The following is a 21,546-nucleotide window of genomic DNA, read 5'->3' as shown; positions in this document are numbered from 1 at the left end:
TACGACACACACTCTTAAAAAAATGTTTACATAACCGTGTCATTTCCCAGTACCATCTCTGTCCTCATCATCTTTGTCACAAAGAAGTTTGGTTAAACAAAGCGTACTAACCTTGTCTGAAAGCACAGGCTTTATTCCCTACCCATGGTTCATCACCTCCCTATGGAGAAAAGGGAAGTCCATTTTATTATCAGTTCCCTGAAATCAAGATTGGTCAGTATGCTGATTCAGTCGTAGATCTAGTGATGTAAGGAACCTCCAAACTCTTCATCAAACAGTTGAGAAAATGGAAACCAAGAAATGTTAAATAACTTGTCTGAGGTCACACAGGTATAGGATCATAAAACCAACAGCTTAGAATTAGACGGGACTGTGAAGGTTATCAAATCCATTTTTACAGATGAAGAAACTGAGATACAAAGGGGTTAATTGATTTGCCCCAAGCTACTCAGCAAATAAGTATCTGAGATAGGTTTTGAACGATTCCTTGTTACAAAGAATAGAAAAGAGAGACTCTCTCCCAAACTAACACTGAACCTGACAATATAGGTATTCAGTATTCTGCACCCATAGCCCCCACCTCTTTAATAAAAGGAGAGGAGCTAAACTATTAATCCTTTTGACTCAATAGATGGAAACAAGTTCATGTGTACATTTCTGCAACCCATGTGAACAAAGCTTTCATGTCTCATCAATCTGCTGAATAGAAAGCACCAGTTCTCTGGTTTGCCTAGAGAAGCCTTCTCTCAACCCAGCAGCGACACTGAAGCCTCCAGTCATTAGGGGAAAACACAAGCTGTCCTGTGGTGTTTGCCTTTTGAAATGCAGCTGAGAATACATTTCCTCCGCCAGTAGATTTTGCAGCTTGTAGGGAGTTTGGTCTGATAAATGCTTCCATCTCCTGTTTCTCTTCAGTAAACAACACTGAGGCGCTCTGATAATGAGGTAGCCACACAGCTGTGCTGGCAGAGGCAGAGGAGGTTTGGTTCTGAGAGAATCCCCGTCTTTGACCTTTATCCTTCTTCTCTACAGTGCATCCCTCCTGATGAAGCCTGTACCTCTTTGGATGCGAACATGATCTGGGCCATGATGCAGAATAAAAAAACGTTCACTAAACCGCTGGTCGTCATCTATGGAGATAAAAATGAAGGTATGCCTTGATGCCCTCCATAGCAACAGAGAGCACCAACCTCGTGCCATATATCAAAGATAACTTCAAGAAATCAGTGAGGATGCTTTCTTTTTTTTCCTTCTTTCTTTTTTCCTTCCTTATTTCCTTTCTTTCCTTCCTTTCTCTTTCTCTCCTTCCTTCCTTCTTTTCTTTCTCTCCTTCCTTCCTTTTCTCTTTCTCTCCCTCCTTCCTTCCTTCTTTTTTCTTTCTTTCTTTCTTTCTTTCTTTCTTTCTTTCTTTCTTTTCTTTCTTTTTTCTTTCTTTTCTTTCTTTCTTTCTTCCTTCTTTTCCTTCCTTCCTTCTCTCTCTCTCTCTCTCTCTCTCTCTCTCTCTTTCTCTCTTTCTCTCTTTCTCTCTTTCTCTCTTTCTCTCTTTCTCTCTCTTTCTCTCTTTCTCTCTTTCTCTCTTTCTCTCTTTCTCTCTTTCTCTCTTTCTCTCTTTCTTTCTTTCTTTCTTTCTTTCATTATTTGTTGCAAGATAGTGCCTTCTAATGAATGGAAGGGACCAGCCTTGCAGTCAAGAAGGCCTAAGTTTAAGTCCTCCTTCTGATACGTACTAGATTTGCAATCTCAGGCCATTTATTCAACATCTCAGTTGCCATAGTCAGCTTTTTAAACTAAATGTTACAGAGGAGTTGTCAGTCTGTATCTGTAGAGGGAGTTTCCTTACTGGGAGTTCCTGACACTGACGAAATCTTAGGTTTGCTTGCCCTCTTAAAAAATTATAAATAGCATTGATATAGTGCTTTAAGATTTGCAAAATGCTGTACAAAATATTATCTCATTTGATCTCACAACAATCCTGGGAGATAGGTGCTATTATTAGCTCCATTTTACAGACGAAGAGACTCAGGCAGATAGAAGTTAGATGACTTGCCAAAGATCATGCTGTTCATAGGTGCCTGTAGGAGGATTTGAAGTCAAGTCTTCCTGACTTGAGCTCTAGCACTTTATCCACTGAGCCACCTAGCTGCCTATAAATAGAAAAAAAAGTGTTTTTCAGTTTTATTGACTCCTTTTGTTTTTACACAACAGTCATTTCCAGGTGTGCATTTTTAAACTACACAGTTAAACCTTCCCCATTAACAAAAAGTTAAGTGAAACCAATTCATAGGATCATATATTTAGAGGTAGGAGGGCTGTTAGTGGTCATCTAACCCTTTCTTTTTACAGAGAAAGAAACCAAGCCCCAGAGCAGGGAAGTGACTTGCTTACAGTCAGACAGATAGTAAATGAATGGCAGAACTGGGATTGAAATCCAGGTCCTCCAGCTTGGAATCTTAGGCTCTTTCCACTGGGCCACACTTCCTCTACATTTCACGGCCACTATCCCTCCGATGATCTAAAGGAAGAGGGATATGTGTTTTATTATCTACTAAAACTGGTCACTGGATGCTGATCAGTTTTACAAAAAAGTTTCTTTATTTCCCCATTGTTTAATGTTCCCTTATTGCATTTAAGTTAATTTATTTAAGCATTTGATATAGAAACATTTTTTTCCAGAATAAATCTCTTGCATAAAGCATGTTTTGCATCTGTATGCAAAATGTGCTCTCTCTCTCTCTCTCTCTCTCATTCTTTCACTCTCCCCCCCATCTCCCTCTATTTTCCTTCCTCCCTTCTTTCCTCTTTCTCTCCCTCCTTTCCTCCATCTCCCCTCTCTCTCTACTTTCATCCCCCATTCCTCCTCGTCTTCTACTTTTTTCTCTCTGTTTTAGTTTCCTTTCTCCCTATCCCTCCCTACCCTTCTACTTTCCCTTCTCCCTCCCTCCCTCCCTCTCTCTCTCTCCCTCCTCCTCTCTCTCTCTCTCTCTCTCTCTCTCTCTCTCTCTCTCTCTCTCTCTCTCTCTCTCTCTGTGTCTCTGTCTCTCTTTCCATACACACACACATATACACACACAGACACAGACACAGACACACACAGGCCCATGTGCCTATTAGAAGCAGCCCTGTCTAGTGAAATTAGAATGGAAAGTTAGTTGGTCCTAATTTCATAATTAACTTCATGGAAAGCCTGAGATTGACACATCTGTTTCTGTGGTTTGGGGGGCAGGGTAGTTCATCATTTAGAACAAACAGCCATGGAATGTAGCAGCAACAGCGTTAGACGGGGGGGGGCAAGGCACACCAAGGTAGTTGTGAGATCTTACAGCAGTCACTTCAGTTCCCAGGGCCTTCCTATCCTGGAAATGAAGCATTGTTTAAGGGGCCGATCTTTAAGGCCCCATCTCCACTCTGATGGTCCATGATTCCGGTTGTTGTCAGTATCCATCTTCTTCCTCCACCAGTGAAGCCATCCAACTTGGGCTGGTGCTTGAGACATAGAGCAGTTAAATGATGTGCCCAGGGTCACACATCTAGTGCCACTGGTCTAAATTGAATCCAGGTCTTCCCAATTCTAAGCTTGGTACACCATACTGCCTCAACGTGATTCTGTTCATATGAATGAAATGAGCCTAAATTAATTTAGAGCTTGTCATGCAGCATACCTAAAGTCAGTTATAAAATGTACAGAGTCGACATTTCTCCACTCCTTCACAAGGTAAAGGTTTTTATTAGCTAATTTCCAATCACTTGAAGCAACAGTTGTAATCATAAAGGTTCCCTCTATGAATGAGTTTTGTTTGTGATTTCATTGTTAAAGGGGATGCCTGAGGCAGAAACCCTCTCTACCCACACAAAACTGTATGTACCCTGTAATTTATAATCTTGGAGAATTGCCCCGGGGCGCTGAGACGTTAGATGACCAGGGTCACCCAGCCAGTCCCTTTGGGTCAGAGGCGGGTCTTGGAGCTCCAGCTTCCTGACTTGAAGGCCAGCCCTTTATCCATTCACTAGGCTTCCCTCTTAAATGGATTAGCCCATTTATAATCTAAGTTTCCAATTAGAGCAAGAAGAAATAAGAAGCAATTGTATAACCAAGTGTCCCAGAAACTGGGCAACAGCTGATGATCCCACAAGGTTTAACAATGGCTACTGCTTCCTCATAATCCATCTGTTACCATCACCTATTTTGGAGGATGTATTCCTGCTGGTAATGGGTCAGCAGCACGCTCTTTCCCAGTCCAGACAATTAGGCGTTAATAATGTAACCGTATTACTTCCAGTAATTCATTCTGCTTTCAAGTTGAGTGGTTTGATTTTCCTTTCTAATCTCTCCTCCACAGCCACTTCACATTATTCAGGCTTAGGACAATTAACCTGAAATTTCAGCTGTTTTTTTTTTGTTGTTGTTGTTCTGTATAAAAGTGGTCAAATGGGAAGACTTTAATCCCCAGTAAAACAATTTAATGAGGTTTGCTAATTAAGAGGCTACTGGATGGGATGGGGGAAGAGTTCAGGGTTTGGATTGCTATAACCAGTTGACTGGACTATATTTAAAAGTACTGTTCTAACCAGTGCCCTAGAGAAAAATAAACATTCTTTGTACATTTTTCAATGCTTTTTGTTTTTTCTAAACCACCCTCGTGTTTCAGGTTTTCTCATTTTTGGAGTCCATAAAATCATAGATCTATAGCTGGAAGAAACCTGGAAGAAATTAGGCCAGCTAGTCTAATGCCTTTATTTTACGGATGAGTAAACTGAGGGCCTGGGAGGTTAGAGGCTTTGCCCTTGCAAGATAGATAACATTGGAGGCAGGATTTGACCCTGATCTTCTAACTCTTTAGAGACAGCGCTCTTTCTGCTGTACTACCTACCTCTTACTAACAGAAAGCGCAAAACTCTCCCAAATGTGAGTGTGAAGTAGAAAAGGACAAATATACGTGTCATAAGATTGTTTGAGTGATAAGAGCTGGATAATTTATTCACAGAATAAAATATTTCAAGCTGAAAGGAACTTTAGAGGTGAACGAGCCCAGTTCCTTCATTTCTCATAACTCCGTTTTATTATTTTATTTTTGGTTCTGAATTTTCTCTCTTCCCCTTCCCCTCTCCCACCCAGTGAGAAGACAAGAAAAACAAAATTTGTTAGAAATATGTGTGGTCATTCAAAACAAATCCCCTCATTAGCCAGGTATAAAGACAGAATAAAAGAAAAAGGAAGAAATGAAAATCTGCTTCTTTCTGCACTCTTTGAGTCCACCAGCTCACTGTCTTGAGGTGAATAGCATGTTTCATCACAGGGCTAAATGCTAAGGGGAGTACAAAATAAATGACTGTGATCAATGTCCTCAAGTTGCTGAAAGGCTCTGACCCACAAATAGCCCTGAGAGAAATGATTGGCTAGGGCCATGGAGGGCTTAACTCTAATTGACTTAAAGCCAACTGGGTTGATTACACAATCACTGTATTCCTACAAAATTATGTATAGGATTTGGTAAATGGAATCATATCTTGCCAGACTGGGAGATTGCCTTGCCCAACCTATGCTAAACCAGAATTACTCTATGGCATACCTGGAAAGTAGGCATCTGGTCATTCCCAAAAGACCTCCAGGTTGGGGGCAGCTTCTGGACAGCTCCAACAATTATGCCCACCCAGGTTTTCCCTGAGGTCAAGCCTGAATCCACCTTTGTGCCCACATTGCTGTCCCAGAGGGTCAAACTAAACTAGTTTAATCCCCTAATCAAAGTTTTGTAAATGGAAACCTTTAGTAAAAACACTGGAGGGCTTTGCTATTGAACAGAACTCTCCAGTGAATCCATTTGTAAAGCTACCATCACACCTTAATTGATGTGTTTAGAGAAAATGTGAATTTCTGTGTATCTGGTTTTCTTTATGTAGGCCACACCTACGCTGTCTTATTAATAGCTTAGGCACCTATACAATGAGAGGCCTCCAGATAGAATGTAAAGAGGGCTAGCCTTGGAGTCAGCAAATCACTTTGCCTCTGTCTGCTGGCTATACGACTTTTGGTCATATGAGACATTCCTTGGACCTCAGTTTCCTCGTCTGTAAATAGAGGATTGGATTAGATGGCCTCTGGAAAGCCTTTCAGCTCTGGGCCTGTGATCCTGTTAGGGTCCTGAGATTGTAGACAAGTCATTTAACATCTGAGTTCTCTAAGCAATTCTCTCAAACTCCTGAGTTAGAAATAGGTCACTATTCTGCATCCAGGGAGGGAATTCCCACCCTGGGAGTCACCCACACGGATGGAAACAGAGCTCCAGACCAAAATCGATAACAACAAAACCTCCAAACCTCTAGGGTGAATTTCAGATCTGATGAGACCATTAAAGTGAGATTTCACAAACCATGGCTATTAGAGAATTCTGCTGGTCTAAGCTGAAATGGCTGTTTTTGCAATAACCTTGTATTATTAGCCTTTGGCTGAATGAAATGTTGATGATGGCTTTGAATTTTGATAAGGGAACACCCTGTGATTAATACTGCTGCTGCTTCTTTTTTTTCTTACACAGAACCAACTATTGCCAATCCAGTCGGGAAATCACCACGTAAGTTTTCATAAATCCTCATATTTCAAAATGACGCCCCTTGGGCTTTTCTCAGAGCATGCTGGTTGATAGAGGCTTGCCAGAGGTTGAGGTTTTGATAAGGGATTTCTTGCTCTCATTCCTTCCCTCCCTTTTCAAACTCCTTCTCTTCTTCCTCCACTTTCTTTTTCTTTCTTTTTCTTCTTTCCTTCCTTCCTTCCTTCCTTCCTTCCTTCCTTCCTTCCTTCCTTCCTTCCTTCCTTCCTTCCTTCCTTCCTTCCTTCCTTCCTTCCTATCTTTCTTTCTCCTTTGCCTTTTTCCTCTCCTCCCTTGTTTCCTCTTGGCTTTGGCTATCCTTTCTACATACCCACACTAATGTTGATATACAATCAATAGGAAGGAAATAGATGCTTTAATTTGGGGAAGTAGGTTCATTCATTCTTCCAAAGTACTAAGGATTTTTGGATTTAAACTCTCTCTTCCTAGACACCTCAATGACACCCTTGTGGTCTGAAAGAGTTCATGAGTATTCATGAGAACATTTTTGCCCTGTCTATGAAAAAAAAAAGTTATTTTCAGTGGAAATAAATTTGGGGCCCTCCTAATGCAGTGCAAATAAGAGCTGACATTTATTTAGTGCTTTGAGGTTTGCAATGTTTGACAAATATTATCCCATTTGATTCTCACAACACTTCTGGGAGGTAGGATATTATTATCCCCATTTTAGAGATGAGGAAACTGAGACTGAGGTGAAGTGGCTTGCCCAGGGTGTCTGAGGCTCTCTTTGAATTCAAGTCTTCCTGACTTCAGGTCCAGTGCTCTATCTATTGAACCACCTGGGTACCTAGGAAAGTGTTTAGATTATGAGTCAAGAGATCTGGAGTATTGTGTGAGGGAGGGCTGCAAATTTGACACCTCTGCTCCATAGACCATTAAACTCGTGGATGGGAGCGTTTCTTCCCCCGGGTCCAGCTCAGACTTTATCCACTCTTCTCATCTTGTGTGGTCCTTGCCTGTGTCTTTCCATAAATCCTCCATAGAGAATTCTCAAAGAATAAGCTTAGGAGCCTGCATTTTCCCAGCTTATCATTTCTGTCTACAAGGGTGTAAGGATGCGTGTACAGAGTGAGAAGAGTGATGGCGGCATGAGGGTCTTGTGATTGGAACCTTCAGATTTTGCAGGTTGACTAGATGCTCTCCATTACCCTGCCTAAGGAAGGCATTCTTTTCCATAGAAACACCTTTCCCCATAGTTTCTTCATCAATCAACCCAGTCAATCAACATTAATTAAGCACCTGCTGCATGCCCTGTACTTTGCTTCCATTTTACAGATGAAACAGCTGAAGCCTAGAGACAGTCAAGTGACTTCCCTAAGGCCAGGTGGTCAGTGAGAGAAGGGAGGCAGGTCTCTCAGCTTTGCAACTGACCACACTCCCCTGAGTCTCTTTGCCCTAGAGAACCTGCTTAGAAATTACCTGCACCCATAACTCAGGCAGTGCCTGGAACGTAGTAGGCACTTAACATAATACTTTTTGATTGGCTTTAGCTGGACATTTTATAGTAGTTGGTTGGAAAGCAGAGAGAACTAGGTCAGAATTTATATAGCTAGAGAGCATCTGAAAATGCCCATAACTCGGGAATGCTATTTGGAGGGAAATGAAAGGATAGGGAAAGACCCAGGCCTGTTATTTATAACATTCAAGATCCAGAGACCTTAAAAACTGCACTTTCCATCAAAGGCCTCTCCCTTGTAAAACGGATTTTAGCTTTTTAGTTGAAGATTGAAGAAGGTAGTTTCCTTAACAGAAAGGAAATATTCTATTTTTGTGGCCCGGAATTCATCTCAGATATAAAAACCCGTTGCCAAGAGTGAGGAACAATCACTTCTATTTATGTGTTTTGCTGCCTGTAAAGCTGACGTCACTCCATCTTTGAAAAGCCCTTCTGTCCCCTTGCTGTTAGTGAGGCTGAGCTTGGAAAAGGGTCTTGGTTGCCCAAAGGAGTCGTCAAGATGGGGAGCTGACTATAGGAAAGAGATCAGAAAAATGAGACCATCCAAAGGGGGCGTAGGTTTCATTCCTTCCACCATTTTCTTTTTTCTTTTTTATGCTTCTCATTCTACTTTTAAAGGCTTATAAAATTTCTCAAAATAGTGTCTCTCTTTCCTCCCCTTACCTGCTTTATTTTAAAGGTATATATTTCATCATTCATTACAGAGGCAGCTTGACTTAGCTGGTAGAGGGGGTTGGGCAGAGAATCAGGAAGATGGATTCAAATCCCACTTCTGACACTTCCTAACTTTGTAGCCCTAGGCAAGTCCCTTAGCCTAGGAGAGGCAGCAGGGTCTAGTGGTTAGAGTGCTGGACTTGGTGTCAGGAAGGCCTGAGTTCAAATCCCACATCAGATACTTCCTAGCTGTGTGACCCTGAGGCTCTCTCTGCCTCAATTTCTTCATCTATAAAATAAGGATGATAATGGTTAATAATAATAATAGTGATGATGATGATAATGATAATAAAAATAAAGGTTATTATAAAGATCAAGTGAAATGACACAGAGAGGGCTTTGAGTCTAAATGTAGATTGAAGCATGCTTTTTTTACTTTATTATTCTTGGATTTGGGGTCTGTGTTTTCTTTTGCAACATGGCTAACATGGAAATGTTTTGCATGGCTGCATATGTATAATCTATATCTAATTGCTTGCTTTCTCAGGGGAGGGAAGGAGGAAACTCAAAATTTAATTTGGAACTCAAAATTAAAAAAAAACAAATGTTAAGAATTTTTGTTTATAGGTTGTTGAGAAAAAAAATTTTAAAACCAGATAAAGTGTTTCCAAAACATTAAAGCACTATATAAATGCTAGCAATTATAGTTAATGGCTTCTGGTGTCCACAGAATACTTTGTGTCTGTAAATATGGACATGACTGTGAAAACAATTGTTAAATTTTGAGTACGGCACCTACGGGAGTGGAATCTAGCCCACCCAACGTGTGAATCTCGCTGAAGTTGACAGTTTTGTCTCTTTGCTTTCCTTCCCCCCAGCAATTTTGTCTGGCCTGGACACGCTGACCGTCATGGGCATCGCCTTTGCAGCTTTTGTGATAGGAGCACTCCTCATGGGCGCCTTGTGGTACATCTACTCTCATACAGGTGAGTGTGGCTATCATGCTTCTGCTGAGGAAAGGAGAGTGATGCATGTTGTTTCTTAGAACATTGGTCTGGGGGCAGCTCGGTGGCACAGTAAATAAAACACTGGCCCTGAAGTCAGGAGAACCTGAGTTCAAATCTGGCCTCAGACCAAACACGTGACACTTACTGGCTGTGTGATCCTGGGTAAGTCACTTAACCCCAATTGCCTAAAAAAAAAAATTTAAAAAAAGAACATTTGTCTGCCTCCAGTGTACAGACCCGGATAATCAATATAATGAATTTTTGTTGCTGTCGTTCAGTAGTTTCAGTCATGTCCCATTCTTCATGACCCCATTTGGAGTTTTCTTGGCAAAGATACTGGAGTGGTTTGCCATTTTCTTCTCCATCTCATTTTACAGATGAGGAAACTGAGGCAAACAGGTCAAGTGACTTGCCCAGGGTCATACAGCTAGTAAGTGTCCAAGGCTGGATTTGAACTCATGAAGATAAGTCTTCCTGACTCCAGCTGCCCTGCTCTCCATTCCCAGTGGATACAGTCTTCTTTGCTCACGGTTCCTTTTCGAGAACGTAGCATAGCACAGTCACATACTGATTTCCATAATTGCCAGGAAGGTCCTAAGTCCTTTGGGCACTGAAGATGTCAGACAAGAACCGTTACTGCTCCTTGCATGTGGTTGAACATTTTCCTGCTGGGCCAGGTTTGTACCAGAATCCTCACTCCTGGCATTCTAAGAATTCTCATTCCACCCCAGGCAGAATTCCCCAGGATTATAGAAGAAGTAGAGTTGAGTCTCATCTTATGTCATGGAAAGTTAAGCAGGTTCAAAGTTTACCATACGATCCGACTTTGGAAGCATTTAATAAAGAGAATGAATCTTTAGATTATTGAATTGATCCCCTTCCCCAACATCCCTCACGAGCCAAGAGCAGCCTGCCGTCTAGCCTTTATACAGCACATTAAAGTTTGCAGTGGGAATACCCATATTGAAATCTAGATTAAATTAGAGCCCTCGTCACTTAGAGAGGCGACTAAGAATTTTGTTCCATCTAGAATATGAGGTTGCTATAGATGGCCATGAGGTGACTCCTGACGTTAAAATTCTGTGGTTCTTTGTCATGAGTCTGATGTGGGTCCTCATCTGCCCAGTGATGAGATTGACATGGAGGGCCTCTGAAATCCTTTCTAGGGGTCCTCTCGGATCCCATGTTCTTACATGGTTTCTGGGCCAATTTATTGCAAAATTGCCCTCCCCTCCTCCCAAAATAATAATAATCCTGTTGAAGTAAATAGCAAGGACCATTTAAAAACAAACACCCCCTCCAAAAAAAAGGGAAAAATCCACTAGCTAGAATATCACTGGTTCCTCCTTATACTAACTCATAGAGGGAGGGAAGGCAGGGAGATCACAGACCTTAGATGGTATAGAGGACCAGCAACTTCCATCATATATCAAAACGATCCCATTTATAGAATAGCAGCTCTCCACTGGTTTCTTTCCATTTCATAAACAGCTCACGGCAACCAAACCAAACCATGTATTTAAATTTTTGAGTGTATTCTAACCAGGACAAGAGTCTGCATAATCTCAAGTTTCCACTTTATCATAAAACAGTCCTTTGTCTATGGGTTACGTTCTCTACTCACTGCATTTTGAAAACACAGCCCTCAAGGTGAGCTGCAACACTCTCATTGTAGCCTGCATAATTTATTCTTCATCATGGAATAGGATTAGATAAGACCACTACTGAGACGAAGCTGAGGGGTGGCACTTGGGGGGAAGTGGGCCAGGTAGGGAGGAAGAATAGGAAAAGTCTAGAATGAATAGTTTTGAATTGTGTAGATTGGCTTTGCTTATTAGGTACTAATCTCATTGAATTAATGTGCCAGCTTGAACAATGAAATAGATAAATAGAGCACTGGACTTGGAATCAGGAAGACCTGAGCTTGAGACTTGCCTCATATATTTACTAGCTGTGTGACCCTGGGCAAGTAACTTAACTTCCAGGCCTCAGTTTCCTCATCTGTAAAATTGGGATATTAATAGCCTCTACCTCCCAGGGTTGCTATGAGGATCAGCAGAGATAACATGTAAGAAAGTAGTTTGTAAGACATAAAGTGCTCTATCAATACCAACTATTATTATTATCGTTATTATTTTCCTTTCTTTTAAAACTTTTAAATGTTTTTTCCTATTCAATTGATTTTTAAATCCTTTTTTTTTTAAAGTTTTATCCATGGTTTTCTTTTTAACAATCTACCAAGGCTGGGGAACCTGCAGCCTCGAGGCCATGTGTGGCCTTCTAGGTCCTCAAGTGTGGCCTTTTCACTGAATACAAGTTTTACAGAACAAATCCTTTCATTAAGGGGATTTGTTCTGTTAAGTTTGCATTCAAAGGGCCTGAGCTTGAGGACCTAGAGGGCCGCATGTGGCCTTGAGGTCAGAGGTTCTCCACCACAGATCTAGTCATTTCCAGATGTGATACCTCCATTTTATTGTAATTGTAATATAAGTTCCTTGAGAGCCAGGACTATTTCTCTTTCTTTCTTTTTCTTTCTTTGTTTCTTTCTTTCTTTCTTTCTTTCTTTCTTTCTTTCTTTCTTTCTTTCTTTCTTTTTCTTTCTTTCTTTCTTTCTTCTTTTTTCTTTCTTTTTTCTTTCTTTCTTTCTTTCTTTCTTTTTCTTTTTCTTTCTTCTTTTCTTTTTCCTTTTCTTTTCTTTCTTTCTTTCTTTCTTTCTTTCTTTCTTTCTTCTTTGTATCACAGTGCCAGGCACATGGTAGGTGCATCATAAATGCAGGTTGATGATTGATTTGTTCATTAATTCTCCTTTCTCTTTGCGTAGACTCTGAATTTGCATTCCAGGAAGAGAAATCAGTCATAGGCCGATATACTGAATAGCAGAAGTTACAGAACAGAAAACTTAAGAAAGGTCACTGCTGGCTTCTGAATGGGGGAGTATAGCTTTTGGTGAGGGAAGAACTTGATTGGAGAAATGACAAGCTGACATGATAAGGCCCACCAGGAAAAAAGAAATCATCTTTTAAAGTTAAATATAGCACTACAGTCCGTATTACCCTCACACTTGGGAGGGGAAGTAAGGTAGTACTTTATCGTTTCCTCAGGAAAAAAGATAAGATGGAAGGACAGGAAGGTGGGGAGAGAAAATTCAGTTTGTTTTATAAGATAGTAAACATTGGCTCACTCTTCCAGGCATTTGGGAAAGGAGTTGACTTCCTTCCTCCCATGTATGCACACGTGGTCTTCCGGTTGGTTCAGTTTGGGCAAACTCTGGCTTATCACTGAGGCCTGTGCTCACTCTTGAGAGAGACCCCGTTAGCTCACAGTTTTTATTGCCATTTATTCTGGACATAGAAGACTTGTAGAAACCCTTTGATCTCTAAGAGAATGTGAAGTCTCAAAAAAAATGCAGCCAGTAGGGACTCTCACCTAGCCCGAGGGAGGCTAGGGAGGGCGAGTGATGCTCTAGATAGAGCCCTCGACGAGTTCATCATTGGATCTTCCTAGATGCCCAGACCTCAGCCCAGCTCTGTCCTCCAGGTCCTCCCTGCCTTCCACATTCCCTCTGCCTTTCACTGATCCCAGAAACAGGAAATCAAGGCATTCTTTGGCTCCAGAGACACCTGATAGAGCAGGTGCCCGCATATTTGAGCCCTTTTGCTGCCTTTAGGGAAACTTCTTTGCTGACACAATTAAAGGGCCCAGATGGCCAGTTAAAGTAGGGCTTCATAACCGTTTTTGTATCATGGATCCCTTTGGAAGTCTAGTGAAGTCTATGGACCTCTTCTCAGTATGAGGTTTTGAAATGAATAAAATAAAATTTATAGGATTGTGAAGGAAACCAATGATACTGAAATAGATTTATTCAAATTTTTTTAAATGTCATAGGACTGAGATTAAGAATCTCTGAGTTAAATATGGAAATGTTGTATGTGATTGCACATGTGTAACCTATATCAGATTGCTTACCATCTCAGGGAGAGGGGAGGGATAGAATTTGGAGCTCAAAACTTAAAAAAAAGAAGCTCAAATGTTAAAAATTGTTTTTGACATGTAATTGGGGAAAAAAATAAAATATTATTTAAAAAAGAAATTCATAGAAGACCAAAGTGTGAATATAAAATGGGAATGGCCCCTCCCCAGGAATTGCCCCAAAGAGTAGCCAATTCGGAATCAAAGCCTGACTTTATAATTCTTTAAAGTCATGGTTTTCTCCCTAACCTGTAATGATAATGAAATGTATACATGTTACTTTGCAGTTTTCAAAGCCTTTTGCAAATTTTAGTAATCCTGTGTGGTAGATAGTGCAAGTGTTACTATCCTTTTTTTGCAGGGGTAGAAACTGAGGACCAGAGATGTTAATTAGCAGAATTTAAACCTGGGTCTTCCTGACCTTCTGTCAGACTCCCATTCCACTGTACCTCCAACAGAGTTCTTACCTAAAAAAGCAATGCAGGGTTTTATCTTTTAGGTCTAGAAAGTTCACCTGCACACACAGCTAGATTGTAAGCTTCTTGAGAACAGGGCTCTACTTTGAGCTTTGTACCCCCAGCACCCATCACATGGCCTATCACACAGTATTTGTTGTTGTTGTTATCATTCAGTCCTGTCTGACTCTTCATGACCCCGTTTTAGGGTTTTCTTGGCAAAGATACTAGAGCGGTTTGCCATTTCCTTCTCAAGCTCATTTTACAGATGAGAAAACTGAGGCAAACAGGGTGCAGTGATTTGTCCAGGGTCACCCAGATAGTAAGTGTCTGAGGCTAGATTTGAACTCATGAAGATGAGTCTTCCTGATTCCAAGTCCACTGCTCTATCCACTGTGCCACTTAGCAGTGGCACTCAATAAATACTTAATAGAACCTCGATTGATGCTTTAGGGAAGTGAATGTTCATTTTTTAAAAAATTTCCTACCAGAAGTTTCAATGGACTCTTCTTAACAGCCATGAAATATGAGACAGTCATTACCAGGAGGGTCTGTGAAGTGGGAGACATTAATTTAGCAAAGAATTGCCTTCTGCTGGGAGGACAGACTCCTAGAACAAGAGATACAGATCTCTTTTATCCCCCTCCTCTCTACCAAGTTACCTCTGGACAGATGGCTGTCAATCCTATCTTTATATTCCTCTAGGGAAAGATTCCAGAAATTCTCTTTGTAACCAACTTGGTTCTTTTATGTCTTACCAAAATCAGTGCTGCTGCAATTTGAAACCATTTCCCCTTGTTCTGCCCTCAGGGGAGACAGAGAAGCAGCTGGTCAGTCTCCCTTTGGAATAACCTTCCTACATAGTACCAATGGAAGTTTTCTTTAGCCCAAATAAGATGTTGTTCATCTCCTTTAAAACTCCCCTCTCCACCCTGCTCTGGGGGCCTCTTCAAGTTATCCGTGACTTCCTTAGATCTTTACTTTTTCCCCTTGGTTTCCCAACCAGAGCTGGCAAGGGCTGAAAGGTGAGAGTCTTCTGATGGAATGAGCACTAGGCAGGGTAGAGATTAGGGGGAAGAGAGATTCAGATCTGGAGGCTAGGTCTCGAATTCCTCATTTATCCCAGTTGAGAAATACAAGGATGGGGACTCAGGCAGTGAAGCAGTGCTAGTTTCTGGGTCAGTCCAGATAAATTATGAAGGGGGCAGAGTTGGCCTTGATGCTTTTCTTACCACCCTTCTCCTAACTCCTAGCTTTTACTTCCCAGGCAGCCCTGACTCTGTCTTACTGGACCAAAACCCTAAGCAGGCTTGCTCTCTGCGCCGAAGACCCCCGACTTCACAGTCACTCCTCCCTTTCTCTTCTCTTCACTTCCTCTCCCAACCATCAAAATTCGTATTCTTCTTTCAAGTTCTGCAGTTGAATAATCCTTGTGACTTAGGGGAAAAATCACGCTTCTTTGGGCCTCGGTTTCTCCATCTGAAAAATGACTAAATGATCTCTAAGGTCCCTTCTATTACCTAATTCCATGATCAATCAACAAATAAGTCTAGGTGGCAAGCATTTATTAAGCACCTACTATGTACCAGGCAAAAACAGGCCCTCCCCTCAAAGAGCTCGTGTTTTAATGTGGGGAGGGGATGTGGCGACAGTGTGAAAACAGCTATTTACCAACAACGTATGTACAGTGAAAATAGAAACATTAAGTGCCTACAGCACACCAAGCACTGAGTATCCGAATCCCTGCCCTCAAACAGCTTACATTCTATTGGGGGAAAACAACGTATACACAGAAAAATAAACACAATCTATTTATAAAATAAGTACAGAGTAATGGGGGGGGTGAAGGAATGGGGAGATAGAGAAGGGCCTTAGAGAAGGAGTGGCATCTGAGCTGAGATCTGAAGGGAGCTAGGTAAGAAAGAGGTAAGAAGGGAGCACATTTTAGGCACAAGGGACAGCCCTTTCTGCTGTCCTTTGATGTTGCTGCAAATGCTAGGAGAAAAGCATCATGATTCTTTTTTTCTTATTGTTTTATTGTTAAGTAGACTATTAGCTATAACTCAACTCCAGAAACTAAAATACAGCATCTGAGTCTTTGGTAAACACCTGCAACCTCATTCTGTTAGTGAGATTTCCCACCCTCCTAGAGTGGATAGTGGGAGTAAACACCTTGTATTTACTTGCATAGAGCAAAAGTGTTTTGCGTGGACAGGGCAAGAATTTCCAAAATTCTGGAAGTTGAAAGAACTTTTTAATGGGAACTGATTAAAATAAACTGACAGAGTAACAAATTGTACTTGGCAAATAGAGGCTGGAAAGCAAACATTCAGACTTCCTGGGCAGGGAGTCGAGCTGGCCCTCTTCCGAAGTGTGAATCAGCAAGCACAGGGACCTTCACAAGGGGAGAATGTTACTGACTGTCAATACGGAGGCTTGGCTTTCGTGCTCCAGCTAAACCGGGCATAGAAACCGGCTCCCAGGGGGCAGGGCTCAGGCAGACTCGCTCTGTGCCACATCCTTTATCAAAACGAGACAAAAAAGGTTAGAAATGGAGCTTGGTGCTGCTTCTGAGGCTGGCATAACTATGGATGGGGTAAAATGTGATGGAAGAAGAGAGAGGGAGAGAGAAACAGATAGTGTTTGCAGTTGGCGCCATAGGTCAGTCAGTTAAGAAGCATTTATTGAGTGCTTACTGTATACCAGGCACTGTGCTAACTACAGGGGGATAGAAAACCATTCCCAAAACAAATTAATTAAACCATTCCTACTTTTTAGGAGTTCATTCTAGTGGGGATGGGGGTGGGGAACAAAATGCTAACATCTGTATGCATACAAGATGCAGACAGGATCAATTGGACATAAGTCTCAGAGGGAAAGGCTTCTTGTAGAAGGAGGGATTTTAGCTGAGACTTGAAGGAAGCCAGAAAGCAGAGGTGAGAAAGAAGAGCCTTCTAGGCATGGGAGGGGGACAGCCAGTGAAAATGACACACCTCCCCCCACACACACACAGCAGGAGCTTAATGCCTAGAGAAGATTTGCAGGTCAATAAGGATTCTAACGTGGTACTTTTTTTAAAAAGTGGATTTGTGGTTTTCATATACTCTATAATTTATAAAGAGTTATTTGGGAAGACAGAGAGGTTAAGTGGCTTGCTAGGTTAGACAGTAGTTGTCAGAGGCAGGATTTGAACCCTAGTTTTCCTGCTTCTGTCCGCTATCTACAGTGCCCCTTGGCATAGTGACCAGGGAAATATAAAAGTAGCAGACCGTGGGTCAAGGCTGGGTAAGATGTACGAGGAGTACTGATTTAGAAAAGATCCTCATCCAGATTCGGATTCCAGTTCTGCCATTTCAAAGCCTGTATGATTTGGTGTAAGTCAGTTTTTCTGATGTAAAGATACAAAATCTAGGTACAAACACGGCCTCTAAGGACCCTTCCATCTCTAAATCCGTGACCCTAAAGAAGATTCTGTTTGATTCAACCAGCATTTATTAAGGACCTGCTTTGTGGAAGGTGCCCTGTGTTAGTGCTGGGGATACAGAAACAAAACATTCCCTGCCCTCAGGGCACTTATATTCTATTTAGGATTGAAGGTTATCCAAGCCCCTTCCTCTGTATCCTGATATGGAGATCTGATTCCTTTCCAGAAATGAAACATTTCCCTACATTTCCTTCTCCTTCCTCATCTCATCTCATCGACTCCCTCGCTTCTTTGAAGGTGGGACTCAAAGGGTGCCTCCTACATCAGATCTATCCTGGCCCCATGCAACCCCTCAATCCTCTTCCTCAAATTGCTTTTTATTTAATTTGAATGTAATTTGTATTTTGAAAAATGTTGGGTCAGTGCCCACCAGCATTTCTTTAAGGGTTAGCAGAACAGGGGTCAATCTGCATCGGTAAAGGGTGGTTCCTCAATGAGTGCTCTTTATGCCAATGAAATCACAAGTAAAGTCCCAAAATATTTTTTTTAAGGCAGTTGGGGTTAAGTGACTTGCCCAGGGTCACACAGCTAGTAAGTGTCAGGTGTTTGATCCGAGGCCGGATTTGAACTCAGGTCCTCCTGACTATAGGGCCAGTGCTTTATCCACTGTGCCACCTAGCTGCCGCACCAAATTTTTTTTTAATCTACTTATTGGTATATGTGTTATTTCCCCCAGTTGTACACAAGCTTCTTGAGGGCAGGAACTGCTTCATTTTTCTTCTTTTTATGGCCAGTTCTTGGCACATGCCAAGTACTTAATAAGTGTTTAAGGGGAAGGGAATAAGCATTTATTAAGCACCTGCTATGCCAGGCACTGTGCAAAGCACTTGGCAAATATGTGCTCATTTGATCTACACGACAGCCCTGCAGTCTAGGTGCTGTTCTTTTCCCCATTTTACAGTTGAGGAAGCTGAGGCCCACAGTGGTTAAGTGACTTGCCAACATCACACGGCTAATGAGTGTCTGAGACAGATTGGAACTCAGGTCTTGCTGACTCCAGGCCTGGCTCTGTACTGTACCATCTAACTGCCAGAAATGGAATTTTGTAGAAGTCAAGGACTGGGATAAACCTTCTACCCCTAGATCTGCCCCCATCCCCAACACAGCTGAGAAGCAGATTTCTTTCTTTACTTCCTGTTTGTTCTTCTTTGTCTCTCCCTTTCTTTCTTTTTCTTTTTATTCCTTTTTTTCTTTTTGTTTCTCTCCTTCTTCCTTTTTCTTTTTCTTCCTTCTTTCCTTCTTTCCACTTTTTTCTTCCTTACTTTCTTTCTCTTTCTTTCTTCTTTCTTTTTCTCTTTCTTACTTCCTTTCTTTCTTTCCTTCCTTCTTTCTTTTTCTCTTTCTTCCTTCCTCTCTTTCTCTTCTGCTTTCTTTCTTTTTCTCTTCCTTCCTTCCTCTCTTTCTCTTCCTTCCTTTCTTTATTTCTTTCCTTCTTTCTTTTTCTCTTTCTTCCTTTCTTTCTCTTTCTCTTTTTCTCTTCCTCTTCCTTCCTTTCTTTCTTTCTTTCTTTCTTCTTTCTTTCTTCTTTCTTTTTTTCTTTCTTTCTTTCTTTCTTTCTTTCTTTCTTTCTTTCTTTCTCTTTTCTTTCTTTCTTTCTTTCTTTCTTTCTTTCTTTCTTTTCTTTCTTTCTTTCTGTCTGTCTTTCTTTCTGTCTTTCTCTTCCCTCCAGATTCTCCCTATCTCTCCTAGGCTGGCAGTGCAGCACCCATTCCCTGGCCCACTTCCCAACCTGATCAGCAGGGAAGCTGCTCTGCTTTTCCAACCTGCCTTGCTTTGCCCCTCCTCTTCTCCCACATGCTCATCATTTTGGTTATCAGACTTAGGATGGCCACGTGGTGGGCTTTAGCCCCCTGCAGCACAGTACTCCAAAGCGTTAGCCGCGTACCAGCTTCAGCTTCCCCAGGACTGCAGTCACATATAGGTTTCCGAGAAAGAAGAAAGCCAGTATAGCTATGATGCCTCACCTTCTTTAAAGGAGGGGAGCCTGCTAGCTCTGCTTGTCACCTCCTCCCATCCCCCGAAAGAAAAGGCATTCTGAGTAAACAAAGCCAGGGCTAGATGCACAGAGAGCAGGCTCCTTGCTAGGCTGGGGTTAGTGCTGAAGTATGTGAGGCTGTGTGGTTTGTAGGATGCTGACACTAAGGCTGTAATTAGACCCAGCAGCAGGGAAGCAGTGGGGGCCAGGTCCGAATCTGGCTGCGCAGCGTTTCTGGCAGAAGCCTGGAGGGGCCCGAGAAAGGGACTGGAAGGAGCTGCAGTCCCTGTGTGGAGGATGCTGCAGCTTTCTCCAGGCAGAATCTTTGGCTTGAATGAAAGGGGTGGGGTGGGGGGAAGGGAGGTGTACAGCTTATCTGACTTGGAGAAGTTTGTGGTGGACAGGAAGAAGGAGGCTCTTTTGTCAACAGATCTGACCTGCCTGGGGCTTTCCAGAGAGGATAAGGCCATTCAGAAGGCCCTGACTTTGCAAAGAAAAGGCAAGGTCAATCTCTGAAAACATCCTGCTACTGGGGACCAAAGCTCTGGAGACAGCTTCCCAAAGGCTGAGGCCAGGTGGAGCAAGCACCTTTTTCTGGGATGAATGCAAACCAAGTGTGCAGCCCCAGAGTTCCTCCCTTGCTCCTGCCTCGCACATTTGGCAAGAGAATTGAGTTTAGTGAAAATGCAGTGGAGTGTGTAATGAAAAATGGTGTATTTGCTGTGTGAATGGACACTCAGTCATCACTCAAAAGTAACCGTTGGGGTCCTTGCCTGGAAGAAAGAGCAGGATTTTGCCACTGGCCTTTGGGGAATACACTGGGCCAAAGGCACCATAGGCAAGAAAGCTGACCATACTGCTGCCCTTGAAATATATAGTCAGTATTCTGGTGTGAGAGAGAGCCTGGCATATAGCTAGGGCACCATGTTGCAGTAGAATCAAGAGGGCCTGCGTTCAATTCCTGACTGTCATTTACTTCATGTGGGACCCAGGTTAAGTCTTGTAATCTCTCTGGGTCTCAGTTTCCTTATCTCTGAGATGAAGGGATAGGATTGGATCAAGAGCTCTTAAAACTTTTTCTGTGTCCTGGCCCCCTTGGGCTGTCTGGTAAAGCCTCTCAGTTCCTTTTTTGAGTAATATTTTTAAGTTCATAAAATGCATATTATTTTTGTATTTTAATACAAAGGAGATCAAATATGTTGAAATACCATTATAATTTTTTTTTGTAAAACATTTACAGAACCCAGGTTAAGAACCTCTGTGTTTGATGGTCCCTAGGATCCTTTCTGTCTTTAAATCTGCCCTCAGAGTCTAGAAGACCTAGCTAGGTTCAAGCACACACACACACACACACACACACACACACACACGCGCGCGCATACATACACAAACATACACTAACACTCCCCACACCCTTCCCCACCCAAACATGTACATGCACACACACACAAACACATATATAGACATACATACATACATACACAAACACTCCCCATGCCCTTCCCCACACATACACACATACACACACTAGCTGTAAGACCATAGGAAAGCCACATCTTTCCATATCCTTAGCAGTTCTTTAGGATTACAAATAATAGGCGAGTCGCTAGCCTGTATCATAGAAGGAGTTTCAATACTGAGAGTTTCCCCTACTGATGATATCATAGACCTAGGCCTGTAGGAAGGAGTGAGCAAATGAATGAATGGGCAGTTTAGAATAGGTTGGCCTCTTTGAACATTAATAAAATTCACCCTAAAATCTTATGTTCATGTGGCTACTTCATAGCTAATACCAATAAAAGCATCTACTTGGATGCAGCCCAGTGTCCGAGCTGCCATGAACTACTTAAATCCAGAACTTAAAATGTCTTTCTTCTCCTTTAAAGGAATCCTCTGGTGACATCAACCTTCCTTATTACTTAACTCTTCCACATTTCTGTTCCT

At 41.9% G+C, this 21,546-nt stretch overlaps 1 protein-coding gene across 2 annotated transcripts in view; it reads left to right on the top strand.

The window, feature by feature from the left end:
* Positions 1–21,546, top strand: part of TGFBR3 (transforming growth factor beta receptor 3) — a 239,881-nt gene that overhangs the window by 212,648 nt on the left and 5,687 nt on the right. For both annotated transcript variants that reach the window (XM_020975375.2, XM_020975374.2), the window contains 3 exons: positions 1,033–1,150; positions 6,531–6,566; positions 9,591–9,698. In XM_020975375.2, coding sequence (XP_020831034.1) covers positions 1,033–1,150; positions 6,531–6,566; positions 9,591–9,698 — 262 coding nt within the window. The remainder of the gene's footprint in view (positions 1–1,032; positions 1,151–6,530; positions 6,567–9,590; positions 9,699–21,546) is intronic.

The sequence above is a fragment of the Phascolarctos cinereus genome, unplaced genomic scaffold, assembly GCF_003287225.1.
Source record: "Phascolarctos cinereus isolate Bilbo 61053 unplaced genomic scaffold, phaCin_HiC Scaffold_5;HRSCAF=322, whole genome shotgun sequence".
Taxonomy (NCBI): domain Eukaryota; kingdom Metazoa; phylum Chordata; class Mammalia; order Diprotodontia; family Phascolarctidae; genus Phascolarctos; species Phascolarctos cinereus.
Note: the sequence above shows the minus strand (reverse complement) of the source record. Positions and strands in the feature narration are given on the sequence as shown.